General features: G+C 43.4%; 1 protein-coding gene across 1 annotated transcript in view; it reads right to left on the bottom strand.

The window, feature by feature from the left end:
- Nucleotides 1-13056: 13056 nt before the first annotated feature.
- RUNX2 (RUNX family transcription factor 2) overlaps nucleotides 13057-20411 on the bottom strand; it is a 222479-nt gene continuing 215124 nt past the window's right edge. The window contains exon 7 of the mRNA XM_086461654.1: nucleotides 13057-13739. Coding sequence (XP_086317780.1) covers nucleotides 13057-13739 — 683 coding nt within the window. The remainder of the gene's footprint in view (nucleotides 13740-20411) is intronic.

Genomic DNA, 20411 nt, shown 5'->3' with positions numbered 1-20411 from the left:
GCTGAGCCTAGAAGGGAGCTCAGGTTTTCTTCCCGGAAAAGTACTTTAATCACCAACCTGTTATACAGACTAAAAGTCGTCTCAGTCGCCCTGTACTGTGAGGATCCTCCATCCATGACTGTATGTTAGTTTTACTGTAGGAGCAGCATGGGTCCATTTAGGAATGTGTAGTCTGGGCTGGGGTGTTCGTTAAGCACCAATCTGCCCAGCCTTGTGAAGATTGCCTACTGTCGTGAAAGATCACAAAAATCTTTTTCATAAAATGTATTGACAACAAAAAGAGAGCCAAGGAGAATCTTCATCCCTTATTGGATGTGGAGGAGAACATTGCCACCCAGGATAAGGAAAAGTCTGAGGTACTTAATGCCTTCTTTGCCTCAGTCTTCAACAGTCAGACAAGCTATCCTCAAGATAATCAGACCTCTAGCTGGAAGACAAGGATGGAGAGCAGAATAAACCCCCCATAATTCAGGAGGAAGCAGATAATGACCTGCTACACCACCTGGACATTCACAAGTCTATGGGGCCAGATGTGATCCACCTGAGAGTACTGAAGGAGCTGGCAGAAGAGCTGGCCAAACCACTATCCATCATTTATTCAAAGTCCTGGTTAACAGCGGAGGTCCCAGACGACGGGAGGCTTCCCAATGTGATGCACATCTACAAGAAGGGACAGAAGGAGGATCCAGGGATCTACAGGCCTGTCTGCCTGACCTTGGTACCAGGGAAGATTATGGATCAATTCATCTTGAGGGCACTCACATGGCATGTGCAGGACAATCAGGGACTCAGGCCCAGCCAGCATGGGTTCATGAAGGGAAGGTCCTGCTTCACCAACTTGATCTTCTTCTATGACCAGGTGACCTGCCCAGTTGATGAGGGGAAGGCTGTGGATGTCACCTACCTGGACTTTAGTAAAGCCTTTGGCAACGTCTCGCCCAGCATTCTCTGAGGAAGGTGGCGGCTCATGGCCTAGAGAGGTGCACTCTGAGCTGGGTTAAAAACTGGCTGGACGGCCAAGCACAGAGAGTGGTGGTGAATGGAGTTCAATTCAGCTGGTGGCCAGTCACAAGCGGTGTCCCCCAGGGCTCAGTTTTGGGGCCCATCTTGTTTAACACCTTTATCGATGATCTGGATGAGGGCATTGAGTGCTCCCTCAGTAAGTTTGCAGACAACACCAAGTTGGGTGGGAGTGTTGATCTGCTCAGGGGTAGGAAGGCTCTGCAGAGGGACCTGGACAGGCTGGATCGATGGGCCGAGGCCAATGCTATGAGGTTTAACAAGGCCAAGTGCCAGGTCCTGCACTTGGGTCACACCAACCCCATGCGGCGCTACAGGCTGGGGAGGAGTGGCTGGAAAGGTGCCCGGCAGGAAAGGACCTGGGGGTGCTGGTCGACAGCCGGCTGAACATGAGCCAGCAGTGTGCCCAGGTGGCCAAGAAGGCCAACAGCATCCTGGCCTGTATCAGCAATGGTGTGGCCAGCAGGAGTAGGGAGGTGATCGTGCCCCTGTACTCGGCACTGGTGAGGCTGCACCTCGAATGCTGTGTGCAGTTTTGGGTCCTTCACTGCAAGAAGGACATTGAGGGGCTGGAGCGTGTCCAGAGAAGGGCAGCGATGCTGGGGAAGGGTCTGGAGAACAGGTCTGGTGAGGAGCATCTGAAGGAACTAGTATTGTTCAGTCTGGAGAAGAGGAGGCTGAGGGGAGAACTTATTGCTCTCTACCTGAAAGGAGGTTGTAGTGAGGTGGGTGTTGGTCTCTTCTCCCAAGTAACTAGCTATAGGATGAGAGGAAAGAGCCTCAAGTTGCACCAGGGGAGGTTTAGATCGGACATTAGGAAGAATTTCTTTACTGAAAGAGTGGTCAAACATTGGCACAGACTACTCAGGTAAGTGGTGGAGTCACCATCCCTGGAGGTGTTCAAAAAACACGTTGATGTGGTGCTTGGGGACATGGTTTAGTGGGCATGGTGGTGTTGGGTTGATGGTTGTACTTGACGATCTTAGAGGTCTTTTCCAACCTTAATGATTCTACGTTTCTATGATTCTATGACTCTATAACTGGATATGTGTAGAAGTAGTCTGAGAGTAATTTTGAAATCTAACAGAAAGTGTGTGCAAAATTGAAGTATCAATTAAACAGAGTTTCTGTTGTTGGAAAGAACACCTCAATTCCACCTATACCTTGTATCGACTCTGGACAGAAGTAATTTGCTGCATTTGCCCGGGAAGCTTGTGACAGAGCCAGGAAATGGCCTTAGCTGGTTCCCAAGTTACAGTAACAGTAATCAGGAGTTTGGGGCAGCATTGCCCTTCCAGTTCCTTTGCAAAGTGGTTTTCTCCAAATCAGCCTGCTGGCTGAACCTGGACTCCACTAAAACTCTACCCTCACCTAAGATAGACACCTGCCTGTTGTTACATCTTGCCTCTTAAGTTGGATTTGTGCCAGATGGCAGCATGGGTGGTGAGCAGAGCATTCTGAGCTTCCTTAGGAAGTTACTGGATTTATCAGGAGTAGCAGTAGGCCTATAATAGAGTTCTTCTGCATTCAGAAATATAGTTTCTACCTGTCAAGGGGAGATTATATACACAACACAATGAAAAAGTAAAACCATACCATTCAGAGCCACTTTGAGATCTCTTACAAGGAGGAGATCATATTGAAATATGTCTTTTCTCCTCCCATTTCATTCACATGGACTTCACTAATGGCTTCTCAGTACTTAAAGGAGACTTATAAGAACTTTTTAATACAGTCTGTAGCAATAGGACAAGTGAGTATGGTTTAAACTAAAAGAGGGTAGAGTAAGATCAGATATAAGGAAGATATTTTTTACAGTGAGGGTGGTGAAACACTGGAACAGGTTGCTCAGAGAGGTTGTAGATGCCTCATTCAAGGTCAGGCTGATGATGGGGATCTGAGCAACCTCATCTAGTTAAAGATGTCCCTGCTCATTGCAGGAGCGTTGGACTAGATGACCTTTAAAGATCCCTTCCAACCCAAACCATTCTCTGATTCTATGATTGCTGCTGTACAGACAAATCCTCCAAGTTCACTGAAATCTCCACTTTAAAGCAATGAAAATGAAGAAATTAGCAACAGAGACAAGGATCCCTTTGGATTTTCAAGAGATATTAAAAAGCTCCCAGATAATTTTCTCAGTTTTGAAGAGACAGACCTCCAGGCAGCACAAATTTTCATGCTTCCTAGAAATCAGTGCAAACATGGCAAGTCTGCACCATAGCTGTCTATAGCGAACGAACAAAGTGTTCAAACAAACTCAGGGCAATATGTTTAGATAATGTTGCTTATATTTGGTATCTTGACTTTGGTGTGAATACAATGATTTATCCTGGCCAAGGGCCAAATCTTTTATTATGCCTTTCAGCTACTAAAGATGCTCAAGAAAGAACTTCCTAAAAATAGAAATTTTCTTCTAGAAAACAGTGAGTGTAAAAGAAGCCCAGGGATGAAGCTGGCCAAATGGATAGGCCTTTACATGACCACAATTAAAAAAGAAAAGAAAAAAAAGAATTATTATGCTTGAACAGCTCCAAGATGTTTTTTCTTCCCAGAATGGAGATCTGGGAAATTTTTGTTCACATCTTCATAGTTTTTATTGGGCGATAATTTATAGGCCAGCTGATGTCAGCACAATCTGAGTTTAGTATGATTTCTTCTTCTTTTTGCTCAGCAGTGTTATATTTATTGGCCTGTTAAGTTTCATTTTAGTAAGGTGCAGCCTGAGCCAATGGAACATAACTTTGCAAAACTCCTGCGAACGGTGTCTCTCCATGTGCTTTATACTCCCTCTCATGCTTTGTATTCTCATAATATATTAAAGGCTTCTAATGTCACCTTCCAAGAAATATCCAACTTTTGCTCATAAATAATTTGTAACAGTTTTGACTTTTCTGAATATTTGTGGTTGTTGGGGTTTTTTTATTCCCACTTTGTCTCACAAAATGACAAGTTGAAGGGGCAAAGCCTGATTGACTGACCCGCATTAGACATTTCACAACTGTCTAAGCATAGTTCAGATGTCACCAAACCCACTCAAGAGGCCTCTATGGAGTTCAACAGGTTATCATTTTCCTACTGTTTGATTTGTGGTTACTCTGCTTCAGTAACTGTAAAGAAATTAGTTCCTGGCTAGACAGGAACTGGTAAAACAAAAGTGGTGTTGATAGAGGTGTTACTGACATCGGTATTTTTTTTTTCCCCTATAAGTGATATTTGTCCTGTCTTGTCCCAGTGCGTTTTTCTAAAGTCGTTACTTATTAATTGCTCCATTGGCTTGTTTTTTTTTCTTTAACATGTAGAAGTAATCACTTTTTCCAGAAGCCTTTTTCAGCCATTTCTTCTTTGCATTCACCTATCTATATTTTTATGTTCTTTGGTCAGCTTTCACTGAATATAAAGCTGGTCTGCTGCCTCTCTCCCATGGAGCTGTGCTTTCGTTGTTAGATGTCAGTGCATTCATGCATGCACCTAGTGCATAGAAGAAATACATGTGAATTGAGACTACAGAGCTAAACACTGCTGAAGAAAAGAAAAACTAAATCAAACTTGCACAAATGAAATCTATGTCAGAAAATTACACAGCTCCTCTGGCTTCATTCATGGTACTTTGTCATGGAATGTGTCCTATAACATACCTATTCATGGAATTTGTCCTATAACATACCTATTATTTATTCAAAATATGTGTTTTCAGGGCCAGATCTGAACTAAGAATTAATACAGGTTTTCCACCATAGCCATAACAGAAAAGACTCTTCCTTACCTTGCCTATATTTCAACTAATTCCTGCTCAGACAATAAAGAAACCAAAGAGGGATGTGCTTTTCTCTTCTGTGGAAAAGTTGATATTTTGAACCTTTTTTTTTCTTTTAAGGGAGATAAAAAAACACAGGTACAAAGTTCATTGTAGTTGGACATATTAAACCTTTTTTCTGAGAAGAAAAAAAAAATCTAAAAAATCAATTCTCCAAGTTATAGCAAGAGTGTTTTTTGTGTTTTACTGTAATTAGTTAAAATTTGAAAAGAAAGCCTGCTTTTAAACAAACAAACAAATAAAAAATCCATGATGTTTCTTTTTAAAAAAAATGCCAAAAGATGCCGTTTGTATCATCAAAACTTTGGGCAAACTTTCTTTGAGGAATGTGATGAAAATGGTCCTTCCCACAGAAATTTTCGACTGTTAGTGAATCAACCTTTGTTTTAAAGAAGATTTATAAAAAACTTTTGAAGAACGCTATCAGAAGACCCCTGATGTTTAAATATCAAGAATCAGAGTAATAACTTTTCCGTATTACTGGAGAGTCACATTTGCCTTGACTGAAGTAAAACCATTGATAACATGTGTCTGTTCCTTGACTTGTCCAGTCCAATTCAATAGGGAAAATGAATATATGCCAGTTGCATTTTAAGCTGATTTGACACCTTAAGTTCAACTTTTTGCTCTAAAGTCTCCTGGTTCTATCCTGGGTGTCTGCTAATGTGTTTGCTGTCACATGGGCATTGCCAGATGCTGAGAAAATCTACCTTGTGTCAGGTTTCTGTGTAGCTTGAGTTTGCCTCTAAAGCTGTGGCGAAGCATATTTAAACTGATTATCTTAGAGCACTAAGTGTGATAGCAACATAGTGGTTTCTGAGCATGAAGAGCTTTGTTAAACAGAAGGAAGAAATCAGGAAAAAAATGCAAAGAAAAGCAAAGCCAAAGGTAGCCAAAGGTCCCAGCAAGAGCAGCCTATGCCTGGTAGACCCCAGTGAAGATGCCTGGAGGTCAGAACACTGGTATCTTTTGCATCCTGAGGACTGGGTTTGTGGGAAGTCTTCCCAAAGCAGTACTGATGTGGCAGAGCACAGGAGTCATATACTCTACAGTGTACCCTTGTAATAGTTGAGTCAGAGAAATTAGAGATGGAAAATGCACTTAGGTCACTTGGTCCATTCCCCAACTGTTTAAAAGTTTGCTCCCTACAATGTGTTCTTCATTGCTTTGTCTAGTCAGCTTCCCCCTTTTCCCTGGGGGGACCATTCCACGTAGTAATAGACCTCGTTGTTAGGAAAATTTTCCTGATGTGCAGCCTAAATTTTCCTTGGCTCACATTCATCCCACTACTTCAGTTAAAACCTCCTAGTCAGCTCTTAACTTCTCTCTACCTCAGGCCCTTTTCTTCCATCAGAGGAAACAAATGAGTCTGATCAAGTAAAGCCCTGTGTGTTTAAAAAATAATGACATCCTTACCTCCTAAGAGTGATAGTCAATATAGAATTAATATAAAATGTGCAAATTGCCTTGTTTTATACGGAAGAAATGAATAAGCCTCTGGAAGCTTTTATCACATGTTGGTTGGCATGGCTTGAAAAGTCCAACATATACTGCCATTTACTAAAACACATGGAGTCAGGTCCCATCTGGAACAGATCAAATTGCTCTGGCTGGTCAATCAAAGCTCAAAGTCCCATGGAAATTTATATCACCTAAAGGCCTGTGAGTTCCCTTTCCAATCAAGGTTAGTGAATAGAGCCATATACCACTTCACTAGTGACATATATCATGGACTGTGGGACACCGAACTGGTGTCACCAACACTTTCATTACTTTGGAGAATCTGGAAGAAACTGTGGGGTTTGGATTTCAGCTCACAGCCAAGTTAACCTAAGAATTCAGTGTATTCTCCTAGCAGAGCCACACAAGTATCTGATGTTTTGATTCTGCTGACAAGGAGAAGAAATGTCATTTCCTAATGACCCAAAATAAATACTCTCAAAAAATTTTGAGGAAATGGATAAAGTAGCAATGCAGAGGAAACAAAATGCTTCAATTTTTTCTTGCACTACTGGCATGGTTTTAATATCTTTAATAACACAAATATTAAGAAATAGAAACAGTCTTTGGCATTTTTCAGACTTTTTTCAGGGGCCATTTATTTTTGTTTTTTGACAAAAACAATTTGTTACCATCGCAATGAATCACCAAGTGCTTCAGCTGGCACAAATCCACGTTTTTCTGTTCAAAATACGTTTTGAATGATAGTTATAAGCAGTAAAGCTCTTCATGAAGGTTGTTCCAACAAGATCTGTCTCTGAATAAAATAAGATTTCAGCCAAAGTTCAAGATAAATGGGAAATCCAGAGTGAGTAGTAGACGGGAACGATGTGGATCAAATCAGATGTCGACATTATACGACGTACAGCAAGTGTCTGGGAACCACTTCCACAAGCAAATGCAGTAGTGAGAAGTTACTGTTTCTGCCCAGCTTATTTTAGAGAGAGAGTCTGCAGCAAAACCCAGCAAGAGGTTGTGGTATACTTTTCTGTCTTCAACTTCTACATTACTGAATTCCTCTTTCTTGCAAGGAAGATTTCGGTTTTGTGATATTGCTTGCTATTAATAATTACTTGCGCTGTTATGGTGTTTAAAACCCCCTTCCATGCTAGACTTTGCACAATGGCAGAACAAAAACATAGTCCTTGCTCTGAAAATGTACAACTTTGGTGTGAAACAAATGGGGGCAGAGAGGAATCAGGATTATGAAGGAGCAGATGGACAGGATCACTCAGTGCAATGGTCCTGGTACACTCAGGAGAAAGGACAGTCTCATCCATTCACGCCATGTGAAAACCTGGCCCAGAGTATGTCATCTTTATTTCCTTTAAGACCAGTACTCATTGCCTTGTGTCTTATAGCCTAACTCTTCATGGCTAAGGCAAGAACAGAGCTTCAGTGTCTGTCAAGGGGAAAGAAAATTCCATGTGAGGGGGGACCAGAAGCATCCAAGCAAGCATGAAATATTGTGTCTTTAAACTCACATGTGGAGTTGTGTGAGACTAAGATCTCCCAGCTCAGCCATGGGCTGGGAAAGCCCCTGTGTTCAGGCTCATTCAGCTCCTGTGCAATTTGGGAGCGGTGCTGCCTCTGTGCTTCTCTGACACATTGGTCTCCAAACCCAGCTGGGGCCAGACAGATTCCATATTTCTCTTGCATCCTGTGGGTTATGTGAGCAGAGGGTTTCCCAAACCATGGGATGAGTATGAAGTATGTGGCTTCGGTTGCTGGCAGGGTGACTCAGAGGTACCCCCTCCCAAGCACAACCATGCATCAGCACAAACACTGTACCCTGGGAAAGGGACAGCCGTGGCCACAGGGTATCCTTGACCACACTGGTGGGGTATTATCTTCTGCCCCATGACATCCAAAGTGCATTTCTCACCCAGCTGGCAGTTGTGGACGCAGGATATAGCCTTGTGGTTATGGGTGCAACCAATATCCAGACACAGGTGTCCTGGCTAATTGCTCACGGACTGAAATAAATTGAACAGAAACCCAAAGAGCTCTGCAAAATGCTGTAGTGAAAGGTCTGAGAGGAAGCTGGAGGCACATAGGCCATATGGCTTTGCGGGCAGAGATGGGTGCCCACAGGGGCATCTGGCAGAGGGTACCTGCTTTACACTTCCCAGACAGTCCTATGCTGAATAACCACCTTGTCTGTAGGAGGGAGCTCAGTCCCCGGCTCTGTGTGCTGCCAGCTTGCAGCTGGGCTAAGGCAAAGGAATGCACTTCCTAGCAATGCTTCTTTATAAATTATTTTTACTGGGGGATTTGACTGTCATTGCAGTGAATGTGTGTACAAATATTGGAAGAACAATGTGCGCTAGAGAAAACAAAGTGAAAAACCACACGGCTTCCTATTCCTCCTGGGTAAACCTGTGATTTCTCCCACCTTCTTGAGTTGCAGTCTAATACAATATTGTACAGCCTGCTGCCTCCTTAAATAATTCCTGCTGGAGTACCAGACACCAAGTACATCACTGAAATTCCATGAAGTTGTTCAGCTTTCAGTTTCACATCCTGAGGAGCTAAATCTCTGGGTTAAGGGAATGACCGGGATGTCCCTCTGGGTGCTCTGCTGGCGCAGGATAACTACTGGTGTAGAGGGCTGGAGCTGGATATTTTGCAGGGGTTTCCAATTTTACTGTCAGTCCTCTTCTCCTGAGCTCCCAGTTTCCCTCTTCCAGCTCCTCACACATCTATCAGAACTCAAATAAATGTGATATATTGATGTTTCACCAGTTTGAAATGAACTGCAATTACCAAACAGAGGATTAATTTCATTTACCTCCAGCCATCTAGAAGTCAAGCGTCTGGCTTGAACTAGTTGTCTATAGTCAGGGGAGAGGGATGGACACACTAGAAGTCAAAAAATAAGTTCCTACTTATTTTAAATACCTTTCCTAGGCTAGGATGAATCACTTGCTGAAAGCCCTTGCCTCCCCATGGCTGTAGAGGAACCTATAAAACAGTTTTAGAAACATAAAGCATGGTGACTTGAAACCCACCCTCAATATTTGTTTATAAAGCAGCTGCGGAACATGAGATCAATGTGTTTAGGATTTTGATGGCGGAGACAGAAGGACTTGTGATGATCAGCTATGGTGACGCTAAGAATAACAACCTGGCCTCTAGCCTTTTAATTTTGCTCATCCAGAGTGTTTCAGGGGGTTTTAGTAGAAAACCAAAGAAGCCTTTGTCAATTATAAAATTAATCTTGTCCTATAAATTGCTGCCTTTGCAAATAACAAAGCTGTAGAAGAGGAGGAAGAAGGAGAGAATGAAGATGTCCCATGAGAAAGAAGGTCAGCAGGGGATTTTTAGTAATTTAACAGCCACTGGAGTGTGAGCCCATGAGGTTATTTCTGCACAGGACTTCGAACACGCACCAAGACATTGTAACTTTCAGCCCCTCACTCTCTGAGCTGAATCAAAATGAATATTTTCAAGAAGAAAGTCTCTTGAACTGTTTGCCGTGGGTTATGAGGCTCGGTCACATCGAAGTAGCTTGGACACACCATCTCTGCAGGTGCTGGGAGCCTGAGGGGACACAGTGTAGGAACAGTGCCAGCTGCACCAGGGTTTCTGTCCTTCAGCTGCTCTCCTGCTGGCTTCAGATGCTTTAGGAGACTTTTGTTTGTGAGCTGCACTCCAGCTCTCGGAGTACCATGTGTGCAGCAGCGGCTGAGCAATGCGAGTAATGCTGCTAAGCAATCAGAAAGTGGCAGCGGGGCTGGTGGCGCCAAGCCAGGTTCGGATGGTTGCAGATGAAAGCCAAGAAGAACAAACAAAACCTGAGACAGAGGCAGCCTTCTAGCCATTGAAGCGATGCAGTCAGAGCAAGCCTCTCGTTTCTTGCAGTGCTTAAGTTGTTCAATTAAGTTGAATGAGTGAAATAATTCCTAAGGGATGTGAGTCTATTGAATGCACTGAGTAGAGAATAATGCACATTATTGAATGAGATGCCCTTGGGCAGGACCCCTCTTTGCATAGCAGTGAAGCCCTTTTGTGCCATGGTGGGGCTGCCCAGACATACCTGAGCTGGGTTTTAACCAGCTGGCTCAAGCTCTGCTAACAGAGCTCAGCACGGACTGCGCACAAATCCTGCATGCGAATTTGCAGAAGTGGACCCTGTAACTGCAGCATTAGCAGAGCCTTGGCCAGGGGACTGACGTGCTCGATTCGGCCGGACCTTACCCACAGACAGCCTCTGTCTGTCTTGTCGACTCTGGAGCCAGTTGCTGCGCCCATGTGAGAGCCAGCAGAGGTTACCAAGTCAATCTGAAAGTTGCTAGTTCTGGCTACGGGCTCTGGTCCTGCTTTGTTGTCAGGATGCCGCAGGATCAGACAGCTCGGAGTCTAGACTGCAAGGGTGTTTAGCATCTAATGTCTTTGGCTGCAGGACCACAGAAATCTTGTTCCTTTGGGAAGACGCTCAGGAACAGCACTTTTCCTTCCCTGCCAGCTGGATCCCATTCGTGGCATCTTTGAGAAAGAAGAGCACTGCCTTTGCAGCTGAGTATCCAATGCTACAGGCAACTTTTTCAGACTTTTTCTGGATTTGCATGACATGGAACTGTTCCCAAATCCCTTAGACACCTAGATGAAGCCAGCTCTAACCTTGGTTGATAAAGCATCAGCACCTGCACAGTAGGATTTTCTGAAGTTGTTTGTACAGAAGAATGTGGCTGTGTGTCTTGCTCAACTCCACTGAGATTTTCATCAGTATTAGGCCATGAAACATTAATATTTGAAAGCAACAGGATAAATCAAGTAAAACTATCAAGATTGGGAGAATATGCATTTATTTACTACCAAGTTAAATTGGAAGAGGAAAACATGGGTAAAAATAAAAAATGTTCTTTTTTTTTTTTTTTTTTTTTTTTTTAATCGTAGAGCTTTCCCCTTTCTTTCGTGTTCTCTATTTTGTAATGAAAGGAGGAAAAGTGATAAACTTTTCTTTATCCTTGCCTTTTAGTTTATGGAAACTACAATAGTTAAATCAAAAGCCAAAAATGTTTTTAAGACACTCCTTTTATCTCCTGTGTTGAAACATGTTAAACTAAAAGGTAATGGAGGCCATCTATGAAATGTCTTTCTTTTCACCTCTTTTGCTAAACACATCAGAGGAAAAAAAAAACTAATCAGCCCTAGAAAAAAAATAACATGATTGAACAGGACAGTTGCTTTGTCTTTCAGGCACAGACTCAAAACTATGGATAGGTTTATATATAAATACATATACAGTAACCAAAACCTCAAATTCAAATACACCTGAGCTTTGGGGAAGTTTGTATATTCATTCAATCTTTGTGGCTTAGGCTCATCTGTAACAGAAATATTTGCAAATAGACAGAATACTTCCTCTTTAATCTTATCTAGCAATCTGTCTGTTTGTCTGGGTTTTTCCTAAAGATGGCCTCAGATCCTGATATCTGAGGGTTGCACAGCTAAGTTAAGGCGAGATCATACCCAGCTTCACAGAGGCCTTTATTTTTCGTTGTTTGCCACGAGCATTTTAATTCATCGGGATGAAAGGCAGAGCAGCCATGTAGCCTGGCTCTGTGCTTGGCCCACCTTTGGGAAAATACCTTATTTTGACTGATGTTTATTTGCTCTATGGGCAGACTGTGGCTGAGATGCACAATTTGGCTCTACAAGAGCTGCAAGTTCTCTTTCCTGGGGCTCTTCCAGAGCACCGAGCACATCCTTTGACTCCCAGCTCTGGTGCCCCTGCGGGGCCAGGCAGTGTCCGAGGGTACCTCACCAGTCACACATCTCAGAGGGGTGAGTCCTGGATTCATGCGCAACAGGTCTTTCCCCATCCACAAAGAGGATTGTTTGAGGTTTCATGCCTTCAATGCCACCTTTAGGCAAGCCTCTGTAGCTTGGCAATAGGGAAAAGATGGTGAAATGTTGGGATTTATCTGCGTGTGCCTAGCTAATTGCTGTAAATTAGCTTTGCCCATTTATGCTCTTGAAGAACCCCAGGCACCACTGGCAATAAACCAGATATACTTCACCTAAGCGCCTTCACACTCTCTCAGAGGACAAGAGGTGGAGGAGGCTGTTTGGTAGCTGTTCAGACCAAGTACTGCTTAGACAGCTATCCTGCATTGTATTTTGAACAATTTATCATGGCCCTTACCTGGGTCAGTAATTATAATTACCCCTGAGATTTAGTGCACTGGGAAAGGCTCCAACTTCAACAGAGCCATGCCATGCAGTGTGGATGGAGTGAAATAGGAAAAATTTTCAGAGTTTTATTGTGTTCTTTCCTGTCTGTGTCCCTCCATGTTGCTCAGAGAGGTTTTGTCACCTCCTCAAGCATTTTATCACGGTAACTTTTACCACTCCAGATTCTCCACATACTCTGTATGAGACCTCCCCAATTCCTACCAGTGCTCGTGTGGTTAATGGGTGAGAGGAGGGGAGCGAGCACATCTGAAAGGAATGCAAGAAATATAAACAATTTTATTAACAAGACCACAAAACTATTTTTTAATATATGCAGCCATTTACAAGGAGCAAATAAACAAATAAACAGAAAAACCCACTGGGGAGACGTGATCGGTGTCAGAGAGCGCAGTGAACTGGCACAGATGGTATGGGCAGGTTTGGGTAGGGTCCCTTTCCTCCACCCTACCTCCACCATGGGCTGTCCCCAGCCAATGCCAGCCCCTTCTGAGCAGGGTGAGCCAGTGCAGAGCCCAGCACTAAGGAGGTGGGGTGCCATGCGTGTCCTGCTGCGGTGCCAGTGACGACGCCAGCTGGGTCAGGGCTCGGGCGATGACGGAGAGATGGCCGTTCATCGTCCGCAGCTCTGCCAGGATGTCGCTCACATTCGCCGACGCCTGCTCGGAGCTCGGGGGCATGGCATGGGCAGCTGGCGGTGAGGAAGCAGCCCCTGGAGCCCTGTCTCCCATAGGTGCTGCCTGGGGATTTCCATCATGGGAGGGGTGTGGGGGAGTGCTGCTGCAGCGCTTCATGCCTTCCACGGAGCCCGTTCTTATGGGTGGCTGGTCTTCCTCCTTCCCTCGAATGGTGGCAAGTGTTGCAGAAGCAAGGAAGGGCAGCCAGTTGATGAGGTGGGTGGCACTGCCAGGTGGGACTACAGGCAAATAAAGTCCAGGGTGCAGGGATGGAGTAGAGGCGGGTGGTGCAGGAAGAGAAGGGAGTCCAGGGTGAACAGTGGCAGCAGAAGCTGATGTTGATGGGGGAATAGGAGGTGGTTTGGGATGTAAGGCTGCAACACAGGCAGATAATGGTGGTGAAAATGATGCAGTACCAGTGTCAGAGGAAGAGGAGGGTGATGCTGGAGCTGTGAAAGGTCCAAGTTCTTCAGAGGTTGGTGGTGAAGTGGCAGCAGGTGGAGCATCAGGTGTGCAAGGGTCTGAGTCTGCAAGGAAGACACATCATGAGCCTTGATTCACACATGTTCTTACATGGACTGTTGCTTGCTGTCACTTTGGTGGGACTAGGCCTTTTTCATTCAAGGGGGAACTTAATCAGCTGGTAGTGATACTCTCTGTAGGCCAATTAGAAAATAACAAACATATTCAAAGACAAAAGCCTACTGTAGGTAAACATGCAACTTAACATTATATTTCTGAAGTATTCTTCCACTCTCATCCTTCATAAAGCTTGTGGACCGGCCTTAATATTTTTCTGGTTGACGTCTCATAGGTATGCTTTAGCTGGTGAATTACCTACTGTGTTTTCCTGGCCAGTCATGGAATGATGGTAATGTCCTAACTGACTCAGATCTCCCGTGGAGATGTGAGGGCTGGACAGCTGCTGCTGGAGCCAAAATTAATTGCTGCTTCATAGAGGGTCCCAGTTTTCAGCATTCTGGTTTGAATGGACAGGTCAACACCAGAAACAGTAAGAGCTAGTTGGTGGCTGAAACTCTTCAATAATTTTATTTTTCGTGTGGAAGCATGACAGAGTTCATACAATTAAACTTAGATGTAGATCCCTGCTTGTAGATATTTAGCAGCTTCAGCTATGAAAACTAACAAAGAAGAGACAGAAATAAATTGTTAATGCTGGGTATCCTGGCTTGACACCTATGCCATCTTGCAAGCAGTTCACTAGACCTCATCCAATGCCCTCTAAAGTCATCAGAAACATGCTTGCTTGGACAGAGTCCAACATATACATTGTAGGATGACAGAGCAGCCTCTGGGCAATATGCAAAGACTGGGAGAGCCATACTATGGTCCCAGGTGCTCTACCCACTGTGTTCAGTTGGTAAATACTGTATGGTAAGGATGAACCTATTTCTACAATAATTCTGAAAGCCAGAAACGAAATAGGAAATGTTAGTCTTTCAACACCCTCAAAGATCTGCATAAGTGGAATTACTATACCATGCCACTGATCTTTATTTTAGCACTGGGAACACATTATACAGAAGGCGGTGAGATGCTACAGGAATGGTCAGTGTAAGACAGATGGATTTTACAACTGCTTCTGCTGCAATTAAGTGCAAATTTTAAGGCACTGCTGTGGATACAAAGACACAAATTAATAGATTCATCTAGGTTAAGACAGCCTAGAGAAAGCCAAGTACTGAAGTGCTAACACCATACTATTATTATTTCTGGCATCTAAAAAATCTGATGTGAGAAATCCATTTTCATTACTGCCTAGTTTGGTACTCCAGATAGCAAACTGAAACTGCGAGTCAAAAGCAAATGAAAGATTTTCCCTGTCATTTCTAACACCAAGTCAATTGCACATGCAGCCAACAAAAGTCCCTCTTTGTCCCACATGGGACCGCCATATTTTCCCTAACCAAATACACATGGTTGGAGGGGATAATGACAGAAAATTCAGCATGTCCTTATGTCCCTGAGATTTTTATGGAAAGTTACTGAAGGTTCCTTGAAACAGTTTCCTTCCTTTGTGTATTGGCTTCCTTCCCAATACGAAGTCCCTGCCTACACAGGCGCTCGATCCCTCTTCACTAGAGGTGGGCTGAGGATGCTGGATCTTGGGTTTCCAAAGCGTTATTGATTGGTCTTTGGTTTTCCAAAACAAAAACAAAAATAAAGCACAGTTCAAATACAGGTTCCGTTTCCATCCAAACCACCAAAGTTTGCAAAGGGTGAGATGAAAGGTTCAGGTTTAGCTGAACAGTAGTGTTAACCAGAACAGTGTTTATGGTCCATATATAGCATGGCTAATCCTTGTCCACACTTGCCAAACAGACCAAATTAAGTGTAATGTTTTTCCATACATCGGAGAGCAGAGAAAGCTCGACAAACCTGGAGGTAATTTGGTTTCTCACTGGGACAAAAAACTGTCACAAATGATTCTTAAATGGTTAAAGAGTAATTTGGGTTAAAATACAAGGAGTAGTAACTAATATAGACAAAAATAGAGACGAAAATCTGGTAACAAAAGGCTCTTCTTTTAGCTGCAATCTTTACAAACAGCATGGCTTCCCTATCAGAAGCCACAGCTTTGTCATCCCCCTAATCCCCACTTAAGATTTATTTATGCCATACAGCCTTTTAAACACATCTTGCTCAGCTTGATCAGGCTCCCATACTTCCATCTAAGAAATTCCACATGGGCGTCTGAGCACCCTCGCAGGGACCCCGTCGTATCCAGGACATGTGGAAGTTGTTGCACCGCTCAGATCAATGGCTGGGTATGTGCACAGCTGACATAGTGCAGCAACTGCTTGTCTGGATGGGGTCTGACCCAGCTGCTCAATATCCAAAGACCCAAAATGATGATGAAACTTCAGAATCAGAGCATCACTGAGGTTGGAAGGGACCTCTGGAGACTGTCTAGTCACAACCCCTGCTCAAAGCAGTGTAAGCTAGGGTTAATATTTTGTTGTCCACGGACAAAACTGCTAGGGCACGTTTGAGAAAGCCCAAGAATATGGAAGTCCGAAGCACAATGAAGCATGGAGCGAACTACTGCAGTTGCTTATCGCATACAACTGGATGATTCTATTTATTTCCTTCCTCTCAAATTTTGTTTGCTTTATCTGAGTGTTGCAACTCATCAAAACTCTAGTGCTTCCTTTTTTCACTTTTTTTTGTAAAGCTCCAGCAGAAAAAGTCTTCTTGACTGGAGCATCAAGGTATACACTTATTCCTGAGGGTGTTAGATCTGCATCTAGACAGAGCTGTAGCTAAGTGGTGTGACAGTGACCTTCCCTGAACATGGCAACCCACCTGTACACGGTCATTCAGCATCCTCCAGTACACCCAGAAGATGGATAGGTACTATAGCATACTCCCACATGCAAAGACTGACTGTTCAAGGCAGGCTTGTAGCTTAGAAGAAAAGTTTTTTCACCAGTGAGGGAAGTTAATCCAGGACTTGGAAAACCTGGGTGGGGATCCACTTCATCTAAACAACTGAACTGTAAGTGCCTAGTGAAAAAATTCCACAAAAGCACACGCATTTTCTGTGTTTTATTTAGAGGGTAAGCCTTTAAAGGGAAGGTGTAGACACATAGCTTGTATCTCTCTGAACAGCCTCAGAGTCACTTCTTTCTACCAAGTGCATAGGGAGCTTGGCCTTATCCTTCAGGAGGACTGGCTTACTGAGATGGGATTCAGGTCACCTTCAGCTTTAACAGTCTAGAGTATAGACGTCTACATCTTGTCTAATTTCCTAGCCTTTCTTCACAGTCAGTGGATTAAATAGGTTTAGTAGTATCACCTCTTTATTACTAGAATTAGAACTATTCTTCCTCATTTCTTTGCTGGGAGTAATGTGGGATAACTAACTTGGATGTGGATGCCATGCACTGAAAATGTCTACATTTCAACAGAGAGCTCCTATACCAGGTGCATAAAAAGAAGATGGTTGCCAGCTTAGAAACAGTGGATGCCTGACATTCACCAGCCTCCTGATCTACTACTGATCTCCCAAAGAGAAAGCAGTGGCACATCTTTGTGTTAACTGTTTGCCAGTAATCATGAATACTACAGCACTGTCACCTCTGAGAGTACCTTGATGTGTTAAAAACTCACAGGACTGTAAATAGGGCAGGTAATAACAGTAATGAGAGAGAGCAGAGGAGCACCTACAGGAGAGCGTTTACTGGTACTTGTCCTGCCCCCATGGATGTTACCAAAAGATTAACCATCTGCCCTGTGAGAATGGGGAAACTAAACTTATTTTAAATGCATTCATCTGTATGAGAAGAGCATGCATTTAAATTTTCAGGCAGTCTTGACTATCTTAGCTGCTTTTGTTTGACTACTGATTTTATCTGCCTTGCGGTCAAATTGCTGTAAACTCTGATTTCTTAGTATTTTGTCTGCTAACACAGGAAAGGTCTGGGGAAAAGCAGGGGCATGACTTTTCACTGGCTAGCACACTGCATGGCATTCAGCTTATCTAACATTAGCCATTTATCTGGCATCTAGTGCAAGGCAGTCATCCCAGCTCCAGCAGAGTAAGAAGCACCTCTGGGGACAAGCCATCTCAAGTTATCAGGTTCCTAAGAAGGGTGGGAGGATCATGCTCTGGAGTGTCCTCCCCCTTTCAGAACTTCTTGTAGGTCTAAGGCAGCTATCTTAGATGGGCTGACTACTTCTAAACGGCTGAAGTTGGGTGAGCTGGATTCCTTACTTTATATATAGATGTAGCAAGTTATTTCCTATCAAATCAGAACAGCAGATGGGTAGTGTCACCTTCTGTGTTCCCGTGGAAGGCATAAAACTATGGAGGTAAGGCTTAAGGTGCAAGAGAACAGAAACACAGGCCCCTAGAGTTCTTCAAGAAATGAGTTGGTGGTTCAGAAGGTGATAATCTTTCAAGTGAGTCAGCACTGAACAAACAACCTATTTCCATGATAAGGATATTAAGATGTTGAAATGAGTAACGCTGTCCCTTTGCCGACACAGTAACCTGCAGGAGACCTTTGTGCACTGTCCTTTCTGCTCGGGTTTGTGAAGTTGCTCTAAAGCTAGAGGCTTTAGTCTGCGTGTGTGCCTGTGAGACCAAGTGCGTGCATGCACTCCCACTTCGTTTTGCAGCTGCTTCCCAAGAAAGTCTAAATATACGCCTGCCTCCTCTTTCTGGTAAGAAGTGAAACTGAAGTCCTAACAGTTTGTGGTAAATGAAAGTTCAATAGCAATGTTTGCGTAAGCGAGGGCGGTACTGCCTTTGCACGGTCACTGTCCCCGTTGGAATCTGAATCTAAAGCCATCCCTCCTCCGCTGCTCAGGTTCAATTCAGGTACAGAGCAGCATTGCTTCCCATTGCTGGTCTGCAAGCAAGCTTAGAAGGACTTCCAGCTGTAAACCAAGTTTAGAAGGGATTGAATTGCAGCATTGGGTAAAGAGACTACATTAGAATAGGTCCGAACGAAAACATCAGTGTGAGCACTCCAGGAGTGGTGTTTGCACATGTGTGATTTCAGAAACTGAATTTGGTTCTTGATATTGTATCTAGCATCTTTTTTTATTATTATTTTTTGTATGAGTCTAAACTAGCTCTGAATACTCACTTGCTTTTGGGTGAGCAGCTTAGAAATGCACAAAAAACCTCATAAAACCATTAGGCAAGCTTATTGTTCATTACTTTTTGGATAAAGCAAATCACATTTATATCTTAGGAATCCACTCCTCTCTGCATACACAGAAATATCCAAAAATATTGTATGTATCAAGATACTGCAACCTTTAATGGTAAAAGTGATTTCATGTAATTAAATGTCCACTTAAGCTCAGAAGTTTTGTATGAAATATTAATCTGAAAAAATATATTAATAGATCACAGTGTTCAAAATCAGCCATCTTCCTCTAGCTTTCAAACTCAGTCTCACCCATCACTCTCACAATTCAAAAAAAAAGAGCGATTTTGGAGATAATTGTAGGTTACCAGAACAATGCCGTAATGGGGCATGTGGCCAAGTCTGTCCCGGAGTCTAAAACATTTCACTAAAAATACCCCAACTCTGTCTCTGTGCTGTCAAATTAAAAACCTACTGGTTGAGTCACTTCAGCAAGGCTCCTTCCCCCGACCTCTTGCTTTTTAAGCAGCCCAATAACAATCCAAGAGCTACTCTACAGATATTAATTCGCTTACGAGTTTTTTCTGACTTCATAAACTCACGCATCTCTTTGGAATTTTTTTTTTTTTTTCCCCAATTGTGGTCTGTTTTGGAGTCTGTTTCTCTTCTTTCAGGTACAATACACCAAGCCTAGCTGGACTGGGCTTGATGTGACTAATCACATTATGACTCCTGTGGAGTTGTGCTCTTTCAAAATTTCTTGAGTAATAGTCTGTTATGAGTACATACTTATTCCCATGTCATGCGAACAAATTTGTTCTCACAGTTTGTCATGGGCCATCTGCTTTTTCATCTTTGTCCCTGGCTTAATTTCTGTGAGATTTTATTCACTTCCTGACAAAATGTGCGTTTTTATATTCATTTGGGACCAGATTTTCCAAGAACCTGAGGTCCTTCTTTGACACCTACAGGACAAAGCCAGACTTTTTGAAGCACTCTGCAGCTCCTGTTATTTTCTGAAAAAGAGTCCCTGAGGATGCCCTGCCATCTCAGCACAGAGGGGGAATGGGAAAAGAGGAGGTAGGCACACTGGAGAGGTAATATTGTTGGGCAGCAGGCAATTCCTCATGACAATATTCATTGCCTAACACATTTTTCCTGCTGTGCTCAAAGCACTCCACAGACGAATCTCACACTGGCTGCACTTTATGGGGGCCCAACTGAAACACATGAAAAATTAAATGCCTTGACAGAAGTCTGCAATGGAGCCAGGAGCAAAGGCCACTTTCATCTTCCCCATCAAGTGACATTGCCAACGCAGCCCTCTGATGACTCCTTTACCGTAGCCCTCTATTAATGCATCTTCTTAAATTGAGGTAGCCTTTTTTCCCTTCCCTTTGCAGCAAAGAAATAAGACACAGCAGGAAAATCTGTTGTGCTTAAGGAGACTGCCAGCCCAGCCCTCCCCATAGTCATGCAAGGACATCTTCTCTTCTTCATCCACATGTGCTCCCCTTCTCAGAAACTTACTGAGGATGGAGAAGTGCCTGGAGAGAGTGCTTAAGTCCTCTGAAA

The sequence above is a fragment of the Leptosomus discolor genome, chromosome 2 (assembly GCF_034619465.1).
Source record: "Leptosomus discolor isolate bLepDis1 chromosome 2, bLepDis1.hap2, whole genome shotgun sequence".
Lineage (NCBI taxonomy): Eukaryota > Metazoa > Chordata > Aves > Leptosomiformes > Leptosomidae > Leptosomus > Leptosomus discolor.
The sequence above is the reverse complement of the archived record's forward strand: the minus strand, read 5'-3'. Positions and strand labels throughout refer to the sequence as shown.